Source organism: Athene noctua, chromosome 5, assembly GCF_965140245.1.
Source record: "Athene noctua chromosome 5, bAthNoc1.hap1.1, whole genome shotgun sequence".
In the NCBI taxonomy this organism is placed as follows: Eukaryota; Metazoa; Chordata; class Aves; order Strigiformes; family Strigidae; genus Athene; species Athene noctua.
Window position 1 is genome coordinate 7,253,535 of NC_134041.1, and position 25,701 is coordinate 7,279,235.

At 35.4% G+C, this 25,701-nt stretch overlaps 1 protein-coding gene across 2 annotated transcripts in view; it reads left to right on the plus strand.

Annotated features, from left to right (window-relative positions):
* The window catches only part of TUT4 (terminal uridylyl transferase 4), a 49,509-nt gene that overhangs the window by 10,713 nt on the left and 13,095 nt on the right, over positions 1–25,701 (plus strand). For both annotated transcript variants that reach the window (XM_074906199.1, XM_074906200.1), the window contains exons 3-22: positions 256–419; positions 3,921–4,037; positions 6,180–6,357; positions 9,496–9,584; positions 10,780–10,831; positions 11,656–11,725; positions 12,703–12,829; positions 13,831–13,950; positions 14,336–14,554; positions 14,703–14,877; positions 16,813–17,555; positions 18,070–18,220; positions 18,800–18,886; positions 20,331–20,434; positions 20,818–20,875; positions 20,970–21,073; positions 21,724–21,813; positions 23,636–23,749; positions 24,835–24,912; positions 25,311–25,488. In XM_074906199.1, the coding sequence (XP_074762300.1) occupies positions 256–419; positions 3,921–4,037; positions 6,180–6,357; positions 9,496–9,584; positions 10,780–10,831; positions 11,656–11,725; positions 12,703–12,829; positions 13,831–13,950; positions 14,336–14,554; positions 14,703–14,877; positions 16,813–17,555; positions 18,070–18,220; positions 18,800–18,886; positions 20,331–20,434; positions 20,818–20,875; positions 20,970–21,073; positions 21,724–21,813; positions 23,636–23,749; positions 24,835–24,912; positions 25,311–25,488 (3,018 nt within the window). The remainder of the gene's footprint in view (positions 1–255; positions 420–3,920; positions 4,038–6,179; positions 6,358–9,495; positions 9,585–10,779; positions 10,832–11,655; positions 11,726–12,702; positions 12,830–13,830; positions 13,951–14,335; positions 14,555–14,702; positions 14,878–16,812; positions 17,556–18,069; positions 18,221–18,799; positions 18,887–20,330; positions 20,435–20,817; positions 20,876–20,969; positions 21,074–21,723; positions 21,814–23,635; positions 23,750–24,834; positions 24,913–25,310; positions 25,489–25,701) is intronic.

A 25,701-nucleotide genomic window follows, 5' to 3' on the forward strand; every position in this document is an offset into this window, starting at 1 on the left:
CTGCCATATTTTTTTTCCCCTTTAATAGCACTTAGTAGCAGGCTAGTCTCTGAAGTCTCTCCAAAATACTGGTTAACATACTGGCAAGATTTTAACGTCTAAGATGATTTTGTCCAACCTTTGGACAAAAAACTGGAATAGAGCTCTAATTTGTGTCCATTTCCTTAGTGGGATGCTCTTAACTGCTCTGTACCCTAACTTTCACTTTTCCTCTCATTAAGTTACTCTGAAGAAAACAGTTATCTCTTTCTCTAGGTAAAATAAAGAATTCTGAATCGACTAAAGAACATGCCTTGGAAGCTGATTATTTAGAAAACACTGCTGTTATTGATGAATCTAATCTGACAGCTGAACAGCAACTAGGATTGAAACAAGCTGAAGAACGTCTGGAAAGAGATTATATCTCCCGACTTGAAAAAGTAGGTTGAGTTACTTATCAGATAAAAAAGAAAATGGGTGTCTTCTTTCATTATCATCACCATGTATCTGGTTGGGTGTTATTTCTACTAGAGCCTGTTGCCTCTGTTTCTTTCTTCTTTATAATGAATCACTGTAGTGATCTAAGATATTATCCCTAGTAGTTGACTAGTCATTCATTGTGGCAGATGATGCGGATTGAAAACTTAGCGTTCCTTTTGTGGCATATGTAGCTTTGTAGAACAGTATTCTTTAATTCTACAGATCTAAAGGTTTACAGTTCCATTGACCTAAGATTTTTCTAGGAAGTCTGGTTACCTAGAAACTTCAGAATACAGGATCAAAAGGAACTTTGTTCTGTCTTCAGTATATTAGCCTTTCACCAGTCTAAGTCACCTATATTGAAGATGACTCCTTTAAAATGTTTGTCTAAACTGTTCTTAATATTATCTCCAGTGAAACAAATTTCAAAGTCAGTATAGGTAACCCAGAAGTTTGTTTTAATGTCTAACATAAGCGTCTCTTGCAGCATTTTAATCCCTCATGTGTTGTCCTAGGAAAATAAACATAAGTTTATTACTTTTTTTCAGCAACTTTCTGCACATTTGAAGATCATTACTGTTCCTGAAGTCTTATCTTCTTTAGACTCTGCTCTTTGTTCTTCAGTCGTAGGGTTTTTTAGTTACTGGTTCATTCTTGTTGCTTTTCTGTAGGCATCCATCGTGTATCTGGTATCCAAAATTGGACATAAAATTTCAGCTAAGGTCTTACATATAAAGAGGAAAACTCTTTATTCATCTGTCTGAAATACAGCATTTCTGTTTAGCTTTTTCAGCAGCAATAGGAGTTGGCTTGTAGCTTGACCAGCAGTAATTCCCATATCATTTTCCTAAGAAAAGCCCAATCAGATGTACCTAACCCTGTATTTTTTGCAGTTGATAATACCTATGGAGGAAGATGACTTTGCTTTTGATATTCTTTAATTGCGGCTTGTTTGTTCCATTTCTCTAATTTATTGTGATTGCTGAATTTTCGTCATCTTACATCTTCTGTAACCTCTTCCAACTTGTTGTCTGTCACATTTGTAGTCAGTACACACTCTATTGCATTTCCTAAGTCTTCAACAAAAATAGGAATGTTTCTGACCCCAGAAGGACCCCAGTTGAAAAGTACTTGATACGCGTTTAGACTGGTGGGGAACTAGTCTAGGTATGTGTGCTCTGAGGATAGTTTTCTGAGAAGTTTTGCTCCCACCTTACTGTTCTTTATTTAGATAGTATTTATGGTCTCCTTTTGAGGCTGATACTATGACAAGTGACAAAAACTTCGTAAAATTCAAGATACAACATCTGCTGCTGCTTATTCAAGCCCTATGATTTTATCCTTAAAAAAGCAACCCTAAAATTGGTTTAGTGAAATTTGTTTATAGCAGATCAGTTTGTCACCTATGACCTGTTTTTATTTGTTTATTAATAACAGTTTATTACAGTATTTTTCTGGATGATAATTCTGACTGCTCTCTAATTCCTTGGCTCATCCTCTTTAGCCTTTTAAAGATATTCTCAGGTTTCTCGTTCCTAGTGATCTGGAACCTTCCCATTCTCTGTGAGTTCTTTAAAATACAACAGGCTCTGAGATGGATTAGCTCCCTGAATATCCAAGAACAAATTAATGAAAGCTGGTTTGTTCGGATGCATCTATTTTTCTCAAGTACTAGTCTGTAGGTTTTTTTGTCTTGCTACTTTGAGTTCTTGCCCCTTTCATTGGTGTTAAGTGTAACTAGATGATTAAAAAAGGCTTTACAATAAAGGCAAAATAAAAGGCGTTGCATGAGTCAACCTTTCTGGCAACAGCTGTTGACATAATACTGCAGATGAGTATTGAAATACCCAATTTTTAAAAACATTATTATTGCTGTTATGAATACAGTCCTGGAAGAATGGTAAAATATTTTTTTGATCTACTTCAGTCATCAGATATTGAATACTTAAGTCTTCCAAGCTATCCAAATGTAACTGTCTATAAATTGTTTTCTGAATGAGTGTTTGATTTCATCTTACTAGGTACCTGTCTCATAGGAAAGAAGGATGAAGAGAATTAGTAAGAAAAGCATAATGACCATGTTAATTTAAAGTGATATTTACCCTGAAGTTGGAGGGTATCAGACCTTTTTTTTTTCCACCCCAAAGCAAAAAATTAGACTCAGTAAGTGGAAAAACTTGCCCAAATTTAGCAGTCATTTAGGTTTCTGTATAGTAAGTCAAATTTGTTTAACTGATCTATAGTCCTTCTTAGTGTCTTAAAATGGTGCTTTCTGTTCATTCATTGTTATGTCACTGTTTAAACATCTGGTGTTTTCAGTATACTTTCGGTTTTAGTAAATATAGATGTATTAGAATTAGGATGAAAATGTTAGGTGGGTTTTTTTCTCTTGCAGTTATAAGCGATAGCAGTTACTGGAAAAATGCTAAGTAGTCTGGAGGAAAACTAAGGCTTTTTGTTGGGGCCGTTGTCTTTGCAGTGAGCATACCAAGAGGTTTCCAATCTCTATAGCTGTGTTTTATTAGAGCAAGAAAATACAACTGCAGGATGAGACATTAAAACGGAGTATTTGCAAACAACCCCTCGTCTTTGCAGGGGTAGTTCTTTCTGCCTTTTAGTTTAGTAGTTCTCTGTGGTTTCCTGGTTGAATAAACTCCACAGTATCCCCTCTTAGACCCTAGGAAAACAGTGATCTCCCCCCTGCACCCCAGTCATCTTCTGAGGCTTGGCTCCTTCTTGCAGACTCTCAGGGGTCTCCCACGTGGCAGATCTTCATTTGTGTACTCCATCTCTTCCAGCATGTCAGTACAAAAAGGTGCTTGTTTTGCGTGTTTCTCCAATTGTGAGCATTCCAAATTATTCATTGAAATAGAAGAATCTTATCCCTTTTCAGAGGATCCCACCTTATCCAGAGTATAGTCAGAAACTGGCGATCTTCTTCCTTGTTGGCCAGCCACACCCTTTTTAATAGAACAAAAAATGTAGTACTTGCACAGGACGCTGTGAATATGCTAGCCAAACAACAACACCATCTGTCATAACATGTATGGTAGATAATATGATGAATACTTCCCATTTTCTCATCAGAGAAAGGAGGATAGATGCTGAGATTTAATAAATCCATAGTTATTAAAAGCTTGAGCTGACAAGGGAATGGCTTACTGGCCTTTAGGTCAGCATTAAGAGGCATAAACTCTTCAGTCTTAATCTTGGCTCACTAAAATTTACTGAGAAGTGTAATATTCAAGTCATCTCACTTCCTTTCCTCGCTTTGCCCACTTGTCATACAGGTAAAAATCCATTTCCACCGTGTTTATTGAAGATTACTTAATGTTTGCAAAACACCTTGACATTACAAGTGTTACATAATTGTTAAATACATTATATTATTCAAAGACTTGAGTTTTTCAGACACTATTGGCAGAAATGTTTTCTTTTAATCTATGGCCGTTTTTCCTCAGCGCTCCCCAGAATACACCAACTGTCAGTATCTATGCAAGCTCTGCTTAGTTCACATTGAAAATATCCAGGGAGCTCACAAGCATATTAAAGAAAAACGTCATAAGAAAAATATAATGGTAAGTTAAATAAAATTTTGACTTTTTTTTTTTTTCCTTGTTTTTCCTTCTGTTTTTTGGGGGTTTTTTGTGGGTTATTTTAAGAGATTTTTTTTTTTTGTGTGCGATGTTTTCTTTGGTCATCTTCATGTAGGTGAAAGTTTGTGTGCTGAGCAGAGATACACAAATTTCTGTTAGTTTTTTTCTGTTTGAGAGGAAAGGCTTGATGATCTGTCCAGGCAGAGAGGAAAGAACATTTTTGGTCGTTGCTTCTGAATAAGTGTTTCCAAGTAGTGGGCAGTTCATCAGACTTTTAGTAACAGAATGAAAGGCAACTTTGAGAAACACATTTAGTTTTTCTGTTTCTTCCAAAAGTAATATCGTTGATAGGAAGACCATGAGGGACTGGAGGTGGGGTTGGGGATGTTGTTTGGTTTTTTTCACTTTTGTCTCTCATGTGAAGTTTTTGTCTATGTCCTTTCTGTGATGGGTAAGTGGAGTGGATAGTATGTCTAGACTGTAAAAAGAGTTAAAGTAGGGAGGGATTCCGTTCCTGACATCATCTCCCTGGATTTATGTGTTTAATATGAAAAACAGTTCTAAAGCTTTCAAAGAGAAAAAGTTTCCTTATCAGATACCATGACTGTTTGCTTTGCTTTAACAAAATGTTACATACATGAAATCCAGGAAAAGGTGCGCAGATTTTCTTGCCAACCCAGTTTTGTAAATGCTATGAAGAGTTACAAATTCCCTAGTATGTAGGGTTTTGTGATTTTTGTGGTTAAAATTACTCTTCCTACAACTATTCCCCCAAATCCAGTCAATTACTGCTGTTTCCATGTATTTCTTACCATACTTCTGTTTGTAATTAATTATCTAATTCTATCATATATGCAAGCCATCACCTGGAAAACTCTGAATGCCGTATATCCATTACGTTTCAGAAAGTAATATATTTATATTATGTTCAGTTATTTGTAAAGGATTCTGATTCACTTGCTGTCTGCTGAGTTGCATCACGGAAAATAAAATAAACAGCAACAAACCAGTCCCATGTTTGATAGGGAAACACTTCATACCATGCTTTTCATCTGGGCATGGAGATAAGAATTGAGGAATGAGGTACCACTGAATGGAAATGCTAGAGGACAGGCAGCAGTTTCAGTTTTTAACACTTGTCTTCAGATAGCTTTATGTTGTGTGCCACATTACAGTGATAAGTGGTATGTAACTGTCTAAATGTTACTTCATAAAATATACCTATTTACAGCTCTAACTATGAGATACATGACTGCCAAATAAGCTTAGCAGCAGCCATGGCTTCCCCACTCAAGAAGAACCCTAAAGAAGTGACATTAAAAAACCCACAGCCCTTTAAAAATGTGCATATTCTTTCTTATGCTAAATTTGTTCACATAAGAGCAGAAGAGTTGAGAGATGCAGCCTAGAACTCACCAAACGCTTCAATACTAGACGGTGTTTTCTTAGTGCATAACTTTTTTCTGGTTATAATTTATTTCTGTCGTCAGTCATATTTAATTTAGTTGACGAATTTGTGAAACAAGTGATTGTTGTACTTACTCCCAAATGATGCATCTGACATATTTCTTGCTGTTGGATTAAATTGATTATGATTTGATGCACTAAAAATAGCACTTTCTGGCACCAGCTGTTTAGGCAGCAGAGGGACTCATCAAAATTTCTTGGGGCTACAAATACTTTTTCTGCCTCCGGTATCTTTCCTTCAGGTACAATCCAGTCTGAAAAAATCTGTGTGACTCTAGAAAAACTTTCTCAGCTCAGTTACTTTTATTATGTAGGAACAATTACAACTCTTGATTTCCTTGGATGAATTCTGTTTCAGAACTGTCAGAAAATGTGGTTCAGGAATGTAACACAGCAGACTTCCTCCCCAGTTGCCAGCTGTGAAACAACATGTTCTCTTTTAAACACTGAGCATCTACTGTCATTTCTGTGAGCCACGCTATATTATATTTGCCAGTTAGGCCAGGGAGAGTTCCTGCTTTTGAAGTGTTTGGTCAGGACACCATATAAATAGCACTCAGACAGCAAACAGTACATTCCGATATCATGCAATAGTATGAGATAACCTTTTTCTCTTAAAATATCAGTTTTTACTTTTATCATCCAACAATTATTCAGGAAAAACAAGAAGAAAATGAGTTGCGTGCCCTCCCACCCCCCTCTTCTGCACAGTTGGCTGCTCTGAGTTTTACGCTCATTGAGGCAGCAAATGAACAAGGCATATCAGATGATGACTTCAGAATTCGTCAAGAAATTGTAAACGAGATGGAGAAAATTATTCAGCAGCCTTTACCAGGTATTCATAGTATTCTCCATTTTCTTTAGGTGAAAATTTTTCTTTTTATTTGTTTTTACATGGACTTTGATACCTTCATTAATAGTGAATTAATGCATTTGGGGTTAAATTATTTTTATATTATACAATATTAATGAATACCAGCATTTTAATACAGACTGGCAGTTGATTTTCAAGGAGGTAGCAAACCTACAAAAGGAAGAAAATATGGTTGTGCTTATTTTTGCTTCTTTCATGTATGAGTTTATTGAAGCTATTGGTCTTCTTTACAGTGATAATTTCTGATGAAGATTGGAAATTTCCAGGGCATGAAATGCTTCTTTCCTGGTTGTGTTTAAAGCCTCAGCCACTGAGGATCTCCCTCAGGCTCTAGTCCTATGAACCTTTCCACCTATACCTTACTTAGCATTATTGAATATCTGTGGCTGTTAAGTAGAGGATTTTTTTTTTCCCAAGTGCACTTAATTAAACTAATATAAATATAGCAGGAGGGAAAAACGAGAAGGAGTTTGAAATGTATTTTTTTCCTACCAGTCCTTCAGTTGTTTATAACATCTTTCAGGGCAGATAAAAATTGTATAAGGCAATATGGTTTTAGAGCACAGTTTTAGGAAAAAAAAATTAGATGTCAGCTATGAGTGATTTTGGTAAGTATATGAGACATTTTCAGTACTTAATTGTGATCTGAAATATCTGCACATAACAATCAGTAACTGTTCATTAAAACAAGTCATTGAAATCAACAAGGGTTATTGTTTAACAGGGATTTCTTCACATGTATATTTATGGTTAATGGATCCTAAAATGAGGAGAGGTGTCCTTTGAGATCAACTGTAGCTTCTCAAAGTCTCTGGAATTGTCTTAAATGGGTCAACATTTACTTGACCACATATGAATATCGTACCTCAGCTGCATTTTTCTTGAGTACTTTGTGTTGATTAAAAATAAGAATAATTTAGAGAAAATAAAGGCTGAGTAGGTTAAATGCTTAGTCCCATTTTTTTTTGCTTCAGTGGGTCAGTAAAGTTCAGTGTATTGATAAAGCTTGTAAAAATTATCTGGTAAAAGTTGAATGGTAGTCGTCTTCCTCCTTCCCCTTCAGAAGTACAGTATTTTATTCCAATTGGACATGATAAACATTCAAATCCACTTTATAGAACTGTTGGAAAATAAAATAATACAAATAATATAACAATGAAATAGTCTGGTATTTGCTTCTTTGCAGTGATCTCCAAGCATCTCCTATAGTTTGGGAAATGGAGAACTGATTTTTGGAGCTACAGTAATGTTGACATTATGTTAACAATGGTTTATTTTTCAGTGAATCTGAATAGAAGATAGTATTAATCTCATTGACAAAATAAGCCTTCAAACTTTTTATTTCATCTATATTGAAACTGGATTGATATTCTGTACTTTCTTTTATTTTAGAAATACTTTCCCTTTGCTCTATAAAAATACAGTAGTAAGAAAGGTTTTTGTTTGTTTGTTGCAGGGTAATCAGCTTTAGTTTTAGGAGCTATAGTAAATACATGCTTAAACATAAGGTGCTGAACAGAACAGGGCTTTTTTAGGGTGCAGGTTTGCTAATCTGTTTACCCTATAATACGGCCATATGTGGCTCCTAGTGCAAACTTCTGTTCTGACACGCTATTGAGTTTCCACTGATAGTGTATTGGCATAAGACAAAGGAAAAGAAATTATTACTTTTACATAAATACTCATGAAAATGACTGTGTTAGTGTTACTCGGCTGGCTGACTTGTTTGGACTGATGAGCTGATGTGGAGGTGTAGTAGTAGTGGAGGGGGAGTCTGTAATAGTAAATGACAAATTGTTATTCCCCTTTTCAAAGCCTACTGTGTTTTAGTGAATGTGTTTCCTAACTTGTAAATTAGGAAAAAATTAATTCATGCGCAGTGTAGAAAAGATGGGATGTTCTGACATGGTTTTCTCTTGAGCTCTCATTGGAACTATGCAAAAATTCTTACTGCTATGAAAAGCCGTTGGAAGTAATGACAATGTTTATTATTATTGTTATTAACCATGCAGAAATTTCCTTTGAGAGGGATAGTTTCTAAGTAGTGAAAAATAGAGAGGTTTGTTTGAAGCTGTGTATGTATAGCATTTATTTTATCTTTTAAGAATTATTTTGTTGTGGTTCTGTTTGAGACAGTTTGGTTAGAACGCAAATAAAAGTACTAATTAAAAATAAAAGAAAAAACACTCTTCACTGTGAGGCTGGTTGACCACTGGCACAGGTTGACTAGAGAGGTTGTAGATTCTCCATCCTTGGAGATTTTCAAAACTCAACTGGATGCAGTTCTGGACAACCTGCTCTAGGTGACCCTGCTTGAGCCAGAGTGTTGGATTTGGAAGGGATTGAGAATAGTCTCAATTTTCAGCTGACAAATATGTCAGAGCCATATATATTACAGGAAGTTTTTAATCTACAAAAATTATATCATGAAGTGAGTTAAATTATTGTTTATGGAGTGGAATGACATTTTTCATTATATTATTACCAAATAGTTACTTTCTAATTAGTTTAGATCTGTTGTACATCTCTGCAGGAAAGGAACTGTATTAACTATAAAACCACTTACTAAATGGGTACCGTACTTTGTGTCTTGAATTATAATGAATTTATGTTTTATATGCATGTTTTGAAATGCATTGTGCATAGGAACTTGCTAATGTAATAGACTCTAGCACATACAAAAATTTTGTGACAAAAGTGTATGAAGCAACAAAGAATTTTATAATTGGCTAACTGCTGCAGTGAGATCAAGTTAACAAAAGCTGTTAAACAAAATCCTGCTCTGAGATGGTGACAGTTACTACTATTTTGTATTTAATTTTATTTTAAGAACAAACAAAACTAAAGCTGCATTACAAACTACTTTAAAACAGCTTGAAAAATTTTGGACATTTGGTAATTACACTGAATTACGCATTTTCCTGTGATGCTGTGTTATGGAAATGACTAGCCTTCACAGGAGTGAGGAAGTGGTTCAGTTATTTTTTTAATCTGGGAGCACCACTTGGGAAGTACAGTATCTAAAGCAAGGTATGCATTATCCATTAAAGAATAATTTATTTACTAGCTGTTAAATAATTATGTTTCTCTCTCTTCCAGACTGTTCACTGAGGATGTATGGCTCCTGTTTAACTAGATTTGCTTTTAAGACCAGTGATGTTAACATTGACATCAAATTTCCCCCTAAGGTGTGTGGGTATTATCTTGTATTATCTAAGACTGTTTTTTAAATCAAGGCCATCAACATTTATTTCTACTCCGTTGCTTTCCTCTTCTGTTGGGGCATATGGTGTTAGAATAGCACAAAGCATATAATCTTGATTTGGTGTCAGGTGTGATATGAATCAAGTGGATAAAGTTTTCATTGCTTATTAGATAACTTTAACTCTGTATTTTCGGACAATCTTATGCGAGCCTTTTTTAAATTTTTTGAGTAAGCTTTGAAGCAATATGAAAATAGTTGGCTCTGGAGAAGTGCGCTTTTATGTGGTTGTGATTCAGACAGTAAAATCTTCTAGTCCTTTGTTTCCTCCCCCTCCTTTCAAAGATGGGGCTAAAAGTGACAATTTTCCTTTTATGTTTCAGTCACTTGCAAGCAGATGTCACATCCCAGTTTACAGTTTACTGTGGTACAGAATTTCTGCAGAGCAGTATAAATGCCTTTAAATATTGAAGTTGTTGGTTCGTATTTAGAATGTGATATTAGCAGCTTGTTAAGAGGCACATCCACTGAATTTACATGGGTTTTTACTGTATGCATTAACAGTGGAATTCAAGATACCTGGTTTTGGTACATACTTACACGTAGCATTTTGGAATTACACTGCAGTTAGCAAGGAGAATTGAGCCCTTATTCAAACAATTGCATGTGGAGTGTACCATGTCATTTTTCCACAAAGGCTCAAAGGTGGTGCTAATTTTTAGTTTTTCTTTAAACTGTTCATGACTTACCTTTGAAACATCACTTAAATTGATTTCTGGGGAGAAATAAAACATTTAGAAATAATAACCTTTAAAAACCCTTGAGAAAGTACTGACATGAAATTCTTTACTGTTGTGCATTTCTGGTGGCATATGTTGACATTGAAATTTTTGAATACATGGCAAGTATTTTGTTTTAACTTTATGCAGTCTGTTAATATGTAACTAGAACAGAAGTATTAAGTAAAAATGTAGGCTAAAAGAAGGCTGGCTAATATATTTACTAGTACTTGCTTTTAGTGGTGCAGACAGATACAATTAACTCTTTCGTTAATACTGACACGATTGCACTTTTGTGAAAGAACATAGTGTTACTAGTTGTGCAACCTAAGTAGTTTTAAACAAAGTGTAAAATAGAATAGGTTAGGCTGAATAATGTAACCTGCCCTAATTTTGTTTTAGATGAGTCAACCAGATGTTCTGATACAGGTGCTTGATATCTTGAAGAACAGTGGTGAGTTTCGGTTGCATCTCATTTCTATTTAATTAACATGCCAACTGCTGTTCAGTTATTTTTATGCTTCATTTGTCTGTAAAGTGAAAAATTGAATTAGTTTTCAACTAAAGTATCTGAGGTGTTTTTATGAATGTGATTTTTTATGAATACCAGTTCTTGTGTAAGTGAGAGGTGAAAACCTGCAGCAGGAGAGTGGCAGCCCAGGTAGTACAGTTCAGATTGCCAGAACTTATGGTAATAGTGTTAGATACCAGGTCAAAAAGTAATTAACTTTGTAGGAGAAATTCTAAGCAGTAAATCCAAAAGCCAGTTTTCACCTGCATATGAACATCAGTGAGAACTATTACAAGACTTCTAAAACTTGTAGCCTCCTTGTTCTGTCAGGAAGTTGTCTAACCCTGTAATCCACACATCTTGAACCAAATGACACAAGTAGCATTGCACTTCTGATCCTTCAGGAAGTTTTGACAGATCAGCTTCATAAAGTGGTTCTCAAACTAAGCTGATGATTTGCAGAGATTCAACCTGGTGTCTTTCAAATGTTGTAAAGACAAAAAGGTTCTAGAAGGGATGGCAGCCCACTTTCCTGACAAGGTGGTGGTTTTTTTTTTCTTTTTTTTTCCTTCTTTTTTCTTTTTCCTGCTGGCTGTGTGACACTGGTGATGAGCATCAAAAGTAATCAGAAAATATTTCTTACTGGTCAGCTACACAAGACTTAATTCGAGTTCAACTGTAAAAGTGTGGTATAAATTTAATACAGACACAATTGGGCAAACTGTAAAAGACTTTAATAAATAGTGGGTTTTTTTCTCCTTGCTTAGCTGTCTACTCAGATGTGGAGTCGGATTTCCATGCCAAAGTTCCAGTTGTCTTTTGCAAAGATGTTAAAAGGTACATGTTGTTGAAAAGGAGTTTTAATGAGATACCAATTTCTCCTATGCTTGTTCATAGCAATTGATTGCCTGCATTACTGACAAGAAGTATTACTGTAACATTTAGTTAACATTCATGGTAAAAGGGAATTGCTCATACATGAAAATACAATCGAGAAAGAAAGCTTAGCTTTGGTTTTGTGCTCTTTAGTTGTAGGAATCTGAAAATACCAGTTCCACTTTTAGTTAAATAGGGGAAAAGCGGGATGATTTTCAGTTGATACTTAAAATTTCTGCCAGTAGTTTAATCCAGGGCTTTAAAAACATTTTATAAGATACACATTGCCAGAAAGGACACATCATCTGACAGTTTCAATAAATTCCTAAGAAGTAGCAGCCTCCAAAATGAAACATGGTTGCTGCATGATGGCCATGGTGCTTTGACTGGATAAAGGTATGTGATTGAAACGCTGGGGAAGTAAATGCAACAAGGGTGGGTGTATTTTTTCCTCTGTTTGTAGATTATGGAAATACCTTGTAAGTACAAAGAGAATATAAATAATTATTATGAGAAATAAACCAAAAGTTTTTAGAGAAACTGTTTTGTGGACTTACCAACTCTTACTATGCAGCAGGCCTGGAGTTTTTATTTAGTTAGTTAGTTATTTGGTATGTGAAGATATACATGGAATTTGAGTTGTGTCAGATCGCATAATTAAGTAATGGCAGAAGTTAGAGCAAATACTTAATGCTGTTTTGTATTTTTAGCTGTAATGAACTTCTGTAAATTCTAGATCCAACTGATGAGTTAATAGTAAAGAAAATGTGATTATATTCAGTAGCTTTTGTTTTTAAAAAGTTCAGGTTCTTATGTAGGGAAACACTGCTGCATGTTTTAATTATGGTGGATGTGATGTCCCACCTCCCCCCTGCCCCAAGCATTATCTGTATAAACAAGGTGATGACTCTTTTTATGTTTTACATTTGTAATTGCAGTGGTTTGACATGTAAAGTAAGTGCTAGAAATGATGTGGCTTGCCTTACAACTGACCTGCTGGCTGCACTTGGTAAACTGGAGCCTGTCCTTATTCCATTGGTTTTGGCTTTCCGCTACTGGGCTAGAGTAAGTTTATAAATATTGAGGATAATTAAATATGTTTATTTCCTCTTTTAAGTACTGCATGCAATGTAACGTATAATATACTATACATATGTTTGTAGAAAAGAACTTCATGCCTCTAGCTCACCTTAACAGGCCAGGATGAGGCTGAAGATTTTTGAAGATTTTGGTGTGAAACTGTAAATATATATGAAGGTTCCGCTATTTTGTTAGCAAGCTGTAATGCTGGTTCCTTAAAACTAGTTAACTGATCCTTGAAAACCAGCACAATAGAGCAGTCGGGTCTTGCAAACTTTCTGCTGTTGAGGTCACATTGAAAGAAGTTAACTTGCTCAAAGAAGTGTCTGTCTTCATACCCTGCTGTACTTTTTACAGATGTCTATGATGATCACAGCAACCAAGTTGCCAGCATTTAAACTGTCTTGTAATTAATTTCTGAAATTGCTGGCAGGCCATACTTGACTTAGAGTGTCTTGGCTTTATTGAAAAATCAGTTGCATGGTATTATTATTGTTGCTTGATTTAGCAAGGTGTTTTTACAAAAATTCCTCTTCTGCAACGTATAAGTAATAGCAGTAGAAACTACAAAGAACTGTTCAAAGTCTAATACATTTATTACATCTCTCTTGAGTTCCTGTGGAAGAGATCAGTATCAGATTACAGCCAGATGCATGGAATCCCCATCTCCATACATGAGAGGTTGCACAGTAAAAATACCTGATACTTGACTGAAATTCTAAATAGGAACATAAATGTGTCCCACAATTACAAAGATGAAACTGAAGAGAACATGTAATAAAGTAGTATAATTTAAGGCACTGTATGAATTACTATAATTTGCATTTTGTCTGTATGTGACATGACATGGCAACTGCAGAAATAAAGGATTTTCTCTTTTGCTTTAGTGTGTATATCACATTTCTTTAATATTTGTCCTTTTATAATAGATTTTAAATTACAATGCTGGTGTTACATCAGAAAAGTAATGGTTTATTCTCTTACAGCTCTGTCACATTGACTGTCAGGCTGAAGGTGGGATTCCGTCATATTCTTTTGCCTTAATGGTGATATTTTTTCTTCAACAAAGAAAACCACGTATTTTACCATCCTATTTGGGCAATTGGGTAAGTGATTTGGTAATATAGTAACCTTATTGTTAAATTGTTGACATTCTTTCTGTGTTCTGCAAGGTCATAAAATGTGTAGAATTTGATTGCCTAAGAAATCTGTAAATAAAATGCATTGGTACTTAATCCTCACACAGTTGATGCCTGATGATTCTGATGACACTTAAAAAAGGGCAGGTACTATAGCCTGTGCAATTGTGTTAAGCTGTATTTTGAAGAAAAGGCAAATATTTTCTTCTTTAATTCTCTGAATTTATTTCTCTAACTTCAGTTATTCTTGAGGGTGTTAAATATCACATTTGTCAGTGTTACTTTTGGTGAAAACTTTTGGTTGTATGTATTATATACAGTCTTGTTTCAGAGCTACTTTAATTGTTGTTAGATTGAAGGATTTGATTCAAAGAGGCCAGATGACCACCAGCTGAAAGGTGTAGAAGAGGAGTTTGTACGGTGGGAGTACAAACCACCAACAAATGGTGCAGCAAAAAACTCAGTTGGGGTGGAAAGTAAAACTAAAGTTGAACAACAGAAAGGTGGTGGCAAGAAGGTAACAAGCTCGGAAGTGGACAGCCAAAGTAATGCAAAGGAGAAACATGGCAATGTAAGTTATGCCTTTATTTCATTAAAAACCATATTCTATCTCTTACCACTATTTTAGATCTTTAAACATTAATATTGGATAAAACCAGGGGAAAAAAGGGAATTTTCATTTCGTACTGCGGTTGAACATTCTTGTCCATGTGTTTCAGTCTCTTTTAGCATTCAAAACCCCCCACCAGGTTTCACTGGGGCAACTGTGGTTAGAACTGTTGAAGTTTTACACACTGGAATTTGCTTTGGAGGAATATGTCATCAGCATACGGGTACAAGAACTCTTAACCAGAGAGAATAAAAACTGGCCTAAAAGGCGAATAGCCATTGAAGGTAGGATAATACCATTTTCTAGGTCTGTAGTCATCCTGCATTATCACCTTTAGTTACCTAATACTTACAGGTCTGACACAAGAAGTCTGGACAATAAATTAAATCAATAATTGGAAAGTAATATTTTTTGGTATATTTTGGCAGCTATTTAACCAGTTTAAAGACATTTTCTGTTCAGTACTGCTTTTTGCAATTCTGGTTCTTGAAATACGGAGGGTAAATTTGTCTCGCTGTTCTCACCATTCTGTTCTTACTTCTATGTGTTTCATTCTTTCTATAAGCCATTATTTATACCTTTTTAATAATCCTGATACTATGAATTTTTAGCACCTCTAGTTGCATTTCCAAAACCCACAATGTATTTTGAGTGTTACCAGCTATCAATTTGTTTCCTCTGACTGTAATGCAGAGTGAGCAGAGAGGTTAGTTCTGATCAGAATGAATTGGAGCAAACGCGTCCAAGTAACACATACACAACACCCTCCCCCCCAGCACCCTCTCTTGTCCCTTTCCCTGTTGGTAGTATTTCCATACTTTCAGGGCCTGAATATCCTGCTAAAGGAAGTGCCTAATTCAGGGAGTGAAACCATATGAATTTGATGATAATGTATACCCTGAGTTACATATGTTGAGGAGAGAAAGAAAGAAAATATTTTTATCTATTGCTTCTTTATAACTGGAAGACATCCTTTATTTCTGTTCCTCAACTCAGAAAAATGTGTAAACAATACTTAACAGGGAAGGTCACCATGCAGTGCATGGACATTCTGAATTGGCCTTAAGAATAAAGAAACCGGGTACTTAAAGGTTAAGAAACCATTTAAAGTGATATTTTTATAAAAGCATAAATAATGAATTTTGGACAGTTTCTAGAGACGTTGATGAAGTAGCTTTTCTGTAACACATGAGGTGATGAAGTAGACAGCAAGAAATAGGTCAAAGAGAATCATAAAGACAGAATGAGTTACTAAAGGTATATTGAAGTGTGAGTAAGGTACAAGAAGAGCAAGAAGAAAAAGTGAAAAGGAGGAAAACAAGCAAATGATTTGTTGAGGCACATGTTGAGTAGTGGATCTTGAGATCACTCCTGTGGCTTTAATTTCCCCTCCCAATCTTTTCCTCAATCACTTTTAGCTAGAGAGTTTTAAAACTAAAGTAGTGTTTATTCAGCATGTGGGAAACTAAAACCTGTAAGATGAAAGGACAGATTATTGAGAAAGAAGCAGAAAGTAATTTCAAAAAACAGATTGTGTTCTGGTACCTTCTATTGTTGGTCTTTTTGTGTTGTTTTTGTTTGGTTTATGGTTTTTTGGTTTTAATTTTTGGTTTTTTAAATGTTAAGTTTGTAACTGAAATTATGAAGTAACAGAATCTCAGTTTGATACTATCTTCCCAGGCAAACTTATAGCAACTATGCAAGTGCTCTTTTTACTTGGAAAACATGTTTGATCTAGAAATCGCTAGGAAGGACTAAGAATGAAACCTGGTGAGATTGGTTCATATAATTCTTACAACCTTAATGCTACTCTTAGAGCAATTAATTTCTTAAGGGAAATGCAAATCCTTCTTCAGTGAAGGAAAAAAGTTCAGGCAGGCCTACATTTATCTTGCCTTTGTATGTTTATTTTCATTTCTAGTTTAGAAATTGACCATAATATAATGGTACAACATAGCAGTGGTTTCCTTTTTAAATGACAACATTTAGAATGGTTTATGATAGCCAGCCATTCATGGCCACACATGTGTTGTGTTTTGTATGGAAGGAGTCCAAAAAACCTTGTGGGCCCTATGTTCTCTTAGTATATCCAAATACAATTGCAGATTATATTGTAAGAATCTCTTTTTAACTGCCGAATCATAACTTAAGTATTTCAGCTGCTTTGATGAAATGTAGAAATTAAAGATTGCTAACAAAATTGTTATTTTTCTTCCTAGATCCTTTTGCACTAAAGAGGAATGTTGCACGAAGTCTAAATAGCCAGATGGTATTTGAGTACATCCTGGAGCGATTTAGGACAGCATATAAATATTTTGCGTGTCCACAAAGTAAAGATGGGATTAAATCCAAGCCAGATACCAGGAAAAAAGAAAAAGGGAAAATGAATAATAAGAAATCCACAAGATCTGAAGAGCCTGTAGCCAACTGTTGCCTTCCACAAGGGGAAAAAGTTGTAGATAAACAAAATATAGGAAGTGGATGTAACATACCAGAGAATGAACTTGAATGTAACGAAGTGGTAGAAGCTGTAGCCAAAAGATGTACTTCCAAGAACGTAGACTCTTTGCTACTTTCAACGTTGGACTCTAGTTATGATGAAGACAAAGAAGAAGCTTTATCCCTTATTTCTAATGAATGCTGTGAATTAAAGCAAAAATCACTTAAAGAGAGGGATGATTTAGACATTGCAGCTTGTATAACTGAAGGTGAGCTAAGCCACCGTTGTAACTGCAGTGAACATCAGCCCTATGACACAAATTCTAGTAGTGAATTTTCTGATGCTGAAAGTAGACAGAGTTTGGTAACAGAGTCTTCTCAGAAGAATAAGTGCACTGGCACACCAGCTACCTCGCCCAACTGCAAAGCAATGGTGGAAGTTCATGATCTCAAAGATGAAGGCAGACTCTCTGCAGAAGAAATGCATTATGTGTTTGATAAGTTTATTTTGACTTCAGGAAAGGTAAGCTGTGTATTGAAGCAGTGCTGGTCATGGATCAGTGACTAATTACTTCTAATCACTAAAACTAAGGGTGGATGGGTGACAAGGATCTCCCAGGGATTAGTTCAGTCTGTTACGAATGGTAGCTGTAGCCTTTTTAGAGTACCTCTTATTCAGGACTGGAAAACACTAAATGTGTATGCCATTTGGACTAGATGATCTGTTGCTCCCATTTTGCTCAAAGCTTTCTGATTCCCACAAAAAAAACCCTCAAACCCCTGGGTTTTGTTTTCTGGTTGTCTTGTGGGGTTTTTTTCTTCCTCTCCTACTTTCTTGTGTAATTTTCTAGGTGCTCTTATGCACTGTGAGAACTAAATACAGCCTGTTGAGAGGTGTTCTTCTGTTCTTTGTAGAGACTCTGTTGCTGTTCAGATGTTAAGTGTTGTTGGTTGCTTGACTTACATGGAAATATTAGGTCTGTTGAACTATCTTAGAAGTAAAATCATATTTGTGCACTTTTTTCCCCTTCTCAAAGCCACCTACTATAGTATGCAGCATCTGCAAACGGGATGGACATTCCAAAAATGACTGCCCAGAGGATTTCAAGAAAATTGATCTAAAACCACTACCACCAATGACAGACAGATTTCGGGAAATACTTGATATAGTGTGTAAAAGATGTTTTGGTAAGTTGGAAAAATGTTTGTACTCCACTGTTATCTGGAAAAATAAAAACTTTTTAGGGTTAAATTCCTTCTGTAAATTCAGTGGGAAGAAGCTCTTCCAGGTACCCTAGGCTACAAATTGACCAATATTTTTATTTTCATATAATGCATGATTGTGATAATCAAATTCTTACTACAGGTTTGAGAAACTATTACTATACAGGATTTTTCTCTGGGTTTGTAAAAAGTTATTAGTGTTCCCAGAAATTAGGCTCTGGACAAAAGTAGGTTTTGTGTTTGTCAAATTTGATGGCTTCTTTTGGAAAAAGCCCCTTTTGGGTGATTTGGTGGGTTAACTTTGGCTGGATGCCAGGTGCCCACCAGGCCGCTCTGTGTTTGAATAATTGCTGAAGAATGAGATTTCCACAATAAAATTGTAAAAACTCCAGTGATACCGTAAAAAAGAAAAAACATTTTAACTCCTATTCAGGGAAAGTAAATGTAACACAAAAAGGTATCTAGTACTTCTGATTAGCGGAAAAAGATTTTTAAGGTAGCTGAATGTCGCATCTGACTGTGTTTTAACTTGTTTTTACTTAGATGAATTATCCCCTCCTTTATCTGAGCAACAAAACAGAGAACAAATTCTAGCAAGTTTGGAAAGATTTATTCGAAAAGAGTATAACGGTATGTAACAGTAGGTAGTGATTCTTGATAATGCTTTCTTCATTTGTGTCGTCCACAGCATGAAGATGTAATTTGTCTCATTATTGCTCATTTTCCTTTTTAAAGCAGTGGCACCTCTTTTCCCTCTGTATGTAAAGCTATCTTGCAGGCTTCTAAAGTGACCATCCCTCGATGCTATTGCATGGAAATGTCCCAGGAGTGGAGGAAGAGCTGCAAGAGTAACAACGTAGATACAGGACTATTGCAGTCAGGACAAAAAAAGAAGTTTGAATGGGGCCTGGCTAGTTGGGTTTAGTGTTACCTGGGTCGTGGGTCAAGTACTTTTGTTGCCTAGTCACCAGCGTTTAAGTATCTTGGAAATCTTAATGGGTTTGTTATCTTCACATCCCTTTTATAAAATAGGCAATAGTATCTTATGACAATGATGTAAGTCAAGGCACAGCGATACAAAGTGATTTATTTTTGGAGGTGGTGTAAAACAGTGCTAGAGCCAGGTCCCAAACCCAGGTCTCCTGCATTGCAGTCTGTTGCTTTACACAGAGGGCCATCCATTCTGCTGTCACTGCCCTGTGATCAAGGAACTCTCAATTGCACTTTTGTCCACCACTTCTGCCCTCCACTTACTGGCAGCAGCTGAAAATTGAAACCTGTTAGCGAACCCTGAAAGACTTAAGATTTGTGATTCAGTTAAAGGTTAGGAAAAAGATGTGAATAGGTGTTAAATATATTTTCCTACCATTGATTTCAGTTGAACAGATAAATGTATTATTTTCAGTTAGGAAGAAATTGTTTCCTCTCAGTTACATAATCTGGCTTTCCTTTACAAGAATGAAAATGCATTATAATACTGTGTGTCAATGACAAATGTAAACAAAACAATTGGAAAAGAATGTTCCATAAAGGATATTAATCTCACTGCTTGGATTTTCTTGAATAGTATGTTATGATTACAGAAACTTACTGATTGACCAAATTTATTTAGTCACAGGAAGAATATGCAACCTAGATAAATTATGAGTGGAACCTCATAATTGGACTGACTTAAGAGTAGCTCAGTCTTATCTGGGGGCTAAAGCTGTACTAGTGACTGGGTTTGCACAGGGGTTTTTTTTATTATTTAAAAAAGGAAAGGGCAGTCACTTACCACAAAACATTGTACCACATTTAGAGATGCGTTTAATTGTTATAAGTAACTCTGTAACATACCTCTCTGATAAAAATTGCATGGGCTTTATCCTGCCTTTCTGAAAATAATTTTTGAAGTATTGTGCTTCCTCCTGTATCAAATGTGAAGTCTTAGAAATGACATTTTAAGCTCTCTTTTAAAGCTGATTTTTTTATGGGTACCTACACATCTCAGTTAAGCAATATTCCATAGTAAGCACTTACTATTCAAATGTAAAATGGTTTTTTTTTGGGGGGGGATGTCTACTCTTTTGATCAGACAAAGCCAGACTTTGCTTGTTTGGCTCTTCAAAGAATGGATTTGGATTTCGTGACAGTGATCTAGATATCTGCATGACATTGGAAGGCCATGAAAATGCAGAGGTAAGAGTTTTGAAATTGATAAAATTTACTACTTTAAATTCAATAATTCTTTAAGGTTTTTTAGTTTGGTTAAGAATTCTGTACATAGAAAAAGTAGGATTTTGCTAGTAGCAGATTGGTTTGTTGCCCTCTGGACAACTGAAGCAAGATAGAGCCAGTTTTCCTTTTAGTGCTCTATAGACTCACATTTAGTGTAGTGTAGATGTCCACATAGAGAATACACATCATCAGTTTACATAAATTAATCTCCTGGCTTATTGCTTAGTTCTTTTTGTATGTAGACTTTTCCTCTATGAAATACATGTTTGAGAGTAAATGCCCTTGTTGGGATAGGATCCATGTTTTAACATCTGAACTGAAGCTGTGATACTTGTTTTTCCTAGAAATTAAACTGTAAAGAAATAATAGAAGGTTTGGCAAAGGTTCTTAAGAAGCATCCAGGTAGGTGTTTTAAAGTATTATTTGTTTTGTATTTACATTTACTATATATGTAGTTAATGGAAATGTTTTATGTACTAAAGTGTTGCTTTCCCAGGTTTGAGAAACATCTTGCCTATAACAACAGCCAAAGTGCCTATAGTAAAATTTGAACACAGAAGAAGTGGCTTAGAAGGAGATATCAGTTTATACAATACACTGGTAAGCATCTGTTTGTGTTTCGCTTTTCAAAGAAAGCATTTTAATTCATTGTAACTCATTCAAATAATCATTTGAGGGAATAATTTTGAAACCAGAATTAAAATGCTTTTGTGTGTTTGTTGTTTTTTCCTACATTATTTAAACTGTGGGCCCACACCCTCAGTCCAACCTAAGTAGCTGTATAACCTGATGGCAGAGCAGTGCCATGGCACAAAGCATTTTTGTGAGTGCTTCTGAAAAGATGTTAGTGCCACATTCACCATGGCTTTTCTGCCATCATGAGTAGTACATCTCATCCCAGCTTACATCTAGCACAATGAAATTGCATGATTTCTTATGTAATGAGCTTGCATTCACTTCTGAAGAAGATGCAATTTGTGGAATTTTTTCCAGTGTAGATAATCTTACGGACTACTTTGCTGGTGTTTTCCAAAGTTGTTGTTGTTACTGCATTAATACTGTCCTGATTGCACCTTTCAATTACATTTATGCAGCAGATGTTGTATGAATTTTACAGAATATTGTTGTGGTTTTTTGCCCTCCAATTATATTATGCATCACTTGTGCTCAAACTGCAGACTATACTGTAATTAACCATAAGTTACATTAAAACACCTGTTTTGGTTTTTTTTCTTCCCTCCCCACCCCAGGCACAGCATAACACAAGAATGCTGGCTACATATGCAGCTATTGATCCTAGAGTGCAATATCTGGGCTATACAATGAAAGTTTTTGCAAAGGTAATATAAAAAGAAGTACTTATTTGTATAATAAAATATTTTCTGATGCAGCCACTGAGTTCGCCTTTTGCTAATACCAACTGGAAAGGAGCGAGCAGAATGCTATTAATATGAGACATTGTTAAGCTGACTGTGCTCCATCTGATTGTGTGTGTTGGAATCAGGTTCTTCAGTCCTGGTATCTTCTGCTCTGTTGAAAGATTTCTGTCTAAGAAATCTTTACTTTTTTCAATTCAAACCAGCTACAGTGCAAAAAAACCTCCAAACAAACAAAACCAGAAAAATGGTATCTGTAATACGTAGAGGCATATGACTGTGCACGGGCTTTCCAAATTCCAAATCTAGGACCAGCCCAGAGATTATTGCAGCTTTCTTTTGGCCTACTTGCCTTATTTTACTTACTATAAAAGCCAGGAGTAGGTATGGGTTGATGAATGAATGCCAAGCATCTATTTGGTGTGGACATACACTTGACTTTAAGAGTTTGGAAATACCAAATACCAAATTTCCTGCATCTTTTTTTCTCATGATACTCTTAACAAAGTGTTATACTGTACAACCTTTGATATTTGAAACATGGGGTTTCTTTTTATTCAAGCTGCACTATTAAATACAATCCCCAAACACATCCAGATAAAGCTTAGTGAAACAAGAGCAAATAAAAAATGTGTTACAGAGAGTGTATCATGTTACCAGATGTTAATGTAATAAAATGCATCAAGATGAATAAAATAACTTTTTTCCAGAATGGAACGTGCATGTTCATTATACTGTCACCAAGACTAGTAATGATTTTTTTGGTGTGTTCACAGTAGTGCAGAATATTGCCACATCTCTTCTGTGTCCAGATTAAAAATGTGTTAATAATAATGAATCTTATAATTATTTTTTTTTTGTAGTATAGCATACTATTGTATACATTCTAAAAATCCTACTGTAAAGACCAAGTTTCCAAGTTGTGGGATATACACTCTTGAATGTATATGTATGGAGGTGACTTCATAGCTATACAGATACTCCGTGTTTAAGCAAAATGCTTCCTCCTCTGTTTGCATTGGCAGAAAAAACAGGAACAGCTGTCACTGCTGCTGCTAATGTGAAAGTCATTTGTGAATCGCTGTTTTTTCCAGACCTAGGAAGTTAAAAATACACTGTTTGTTACGACACATGCTTGAAGCAAAGGGTAGCCTAGAAGCAGGTGCTGTAGAAAGGTTATACTGTAATAAAGATTTTCAAGTATAGTAAGGTAGTTCATTGATTTTTTTTTTTTTTTTTTTTTTTTTTATGCTGTGTTGTGCAGGCTGGACCAATGTTTACTTAGGTATGTGTATGTATGCTAGGAAAATGCCAGGTATTGCCTAAGTTTCCAGTACAACATGAAAACACTTTGTCTATTAATTAATTATTTTTTTTTTAAAAAGGGGGGTGAAACCAAAGCAATAAGGAATCATAGAAACATCTCTAGTAACATGAGTTTAGGAAAATTAAATTTTACAGTATTGAAACCTGGACTTCAGATATGGAGGATTGTTGGGGTATCTGTTTTGGGGGGTTTGATTTGTTTTTTTCAATTCTGCACATTATAAACTAAAAAATATTTTGACTATGATAAGCTTTTCTGGTTTTATCTTACTCAGATTATGCTATGGGTTTGCCAGATGGCACTTGACTCTAAGGACATTTATTTTTCAGGCTTCATAAAACAGTTTTCAGTTATGAGATTAATGTTACTGGTGGTGTTTCTGTTTGCTGTCTGACATAGTTGTTAGTCTTGAATAATAAAATGTAACTCCTGTATTTTGTTTAAAATGTATTTTTTCAGCGCTGCGATATTGGTGATGCATCCCGTGGTAGTCTGTCTTCGTATGCCTATATTCTTATGGTTTTATACTTTCTACAGCAGAGAAATCCACCAGTTATTCCAGTTCTTCAGGAGGTAGGCTTTCAGAAAAAGAGACTATGAAAATAGATGCAATGTTTCTTCAAGTCAAATATGAGAAGTCTGGGCTTTTAGGATCAGGGGGATGAATTTAAATATGGGACCCTTCTGCATTAGTAGGTTCCTAACTCTTGCAGTGGGTAAAACTTAGCAAGAAAATTACAACAAAATTAGGAATCTGTTGGACCTAAATTTACTTTGGGATTTTGGTCTTATGATGATATTTATATGCTGAACAGGCTAGAAAAAAAATTGGCAGGTGGTGTGGAGAGAAGGGAATTGTAATCATAAGACTGTGCCAGATGCTCTTGAGATGTGAGTCCAGCTCTTCCATCAGTTATTGTCAGAAGCAATATTTATTGCTCAACACCTTATCTGTAAGAGAAAAAGTTTATGATTTGATGAGGGGGCAAAAAAAAGATAATTAATGCTTTGCTACAACTTCACCGATACTGTTTTACACGTGCCAGGAAACTTTGTTAAGAAAATAATGTTCTGTACCTCCATTGCATGGGTGGGGAGAATATAATTAGTCAGCTATCTACCTCTTCCTGGATACACACTGGAACTCCCAAGCACTTCTGAAAATTATCCCTTTCTGACTTTCTTGTCTGCATGCAAGAGGAAAATTGGCTTAAGCACTGCAATTGAGACTCAGACTTTCTTGCTGTTACTTTAGTAGTGGTTGGGGGTTGTTATTTTATTGCTACCCTGAGAGTGCATTTAAAGAACAGTGGAATTTCCCCTTGGCTTTGCTAAAGTCAGAATGTAATAGGAATCTCATAAAGTCTCCTTAGAGATTTTGTGGGCAAGAGGGATGTTGGAATCTTGATGAGGTAGTTCAGTCATGTTTTCTTAGTTGCAAAGAACAAGTCAAATAATTTGAGAGAGTTACTGCAATAGTGCAAAAAGACTTTTGAACTTTTTACCAATGGGAAATTCTGTCTATATAGGAAGTAATTGTTAAAATTTAAAGATTTATATTTTTGTATTATTTCATTTCTTACCAGCAAAACTGCAATGATGATGACTTATGATGACTTTAAATTAGAGTGGTAACTGTGTCCTCTCTGTTCCAACAGATATTTGATGGAAAACAGATTCCACAAAGAATGGTGGATGGATGGAATGCCTTTTTCTTTGATGACATGGAAGAATTGGTAACGTTCTAATTCCAGAAGAATCACTAAAACTTAAAGCTTGTTTTCATGGGAAAGTAATAAATTTCTAACAGTGTAATATATAAAAGAGGAGTTAAATTTCCATATCCATATTATTATAACTTCCCAAATGAGTCCTCTTCTGCTGAAATGAGTGTCTGCTTTCTCTTGGTTTATTTTTAGTTTAAATCATTTGGAAATAACATAAATCAGGAAAAATACTTTTTACTCTCAATAAACAGTCCAGGATTGAGGTGATGTTAATTGTAGTGACTTAATCTTACTTTAACCAAGTGAAACTGTTCATGGTAGACAAACTCATAATTAGAGAGGTACTTCAGGAGGAGAAGTACTTCAGTAACTGTAGGTGAGTAAATTGTATCTCCAATTGTATGCAGAAGAAGCGTCTGCCTTCACTTGGAAAGAACACTGAATCACTTGGAGAACTCTGGTTAGGGCTGCTGCGATTCTACACTGAAGAATTTGACTTCAAGGAATATGTGATCAGCATCCGTCAGAAGAAGCTGTTAACTACGTTTGAGAAACAGTGGACATCCAAATGTATTGCCATCGAAGGTACTTACCTGAATTTTTGCTCCATTAATGAGGGAGTGATAAATGCTGTTGCTTGAGGACCTGCTCTCCTTGTTGCACAGGATCTTTGTGAGGAAACTATCATCAGTGCTTTAAAAAAGCATTGTTTGCAAGTCCTGCAGTTTACAAAATGAGATTAGACTCTTAAACTTTTATTATATGTCAGTAAATTGCTCTTATTATAGTTAGTCACAT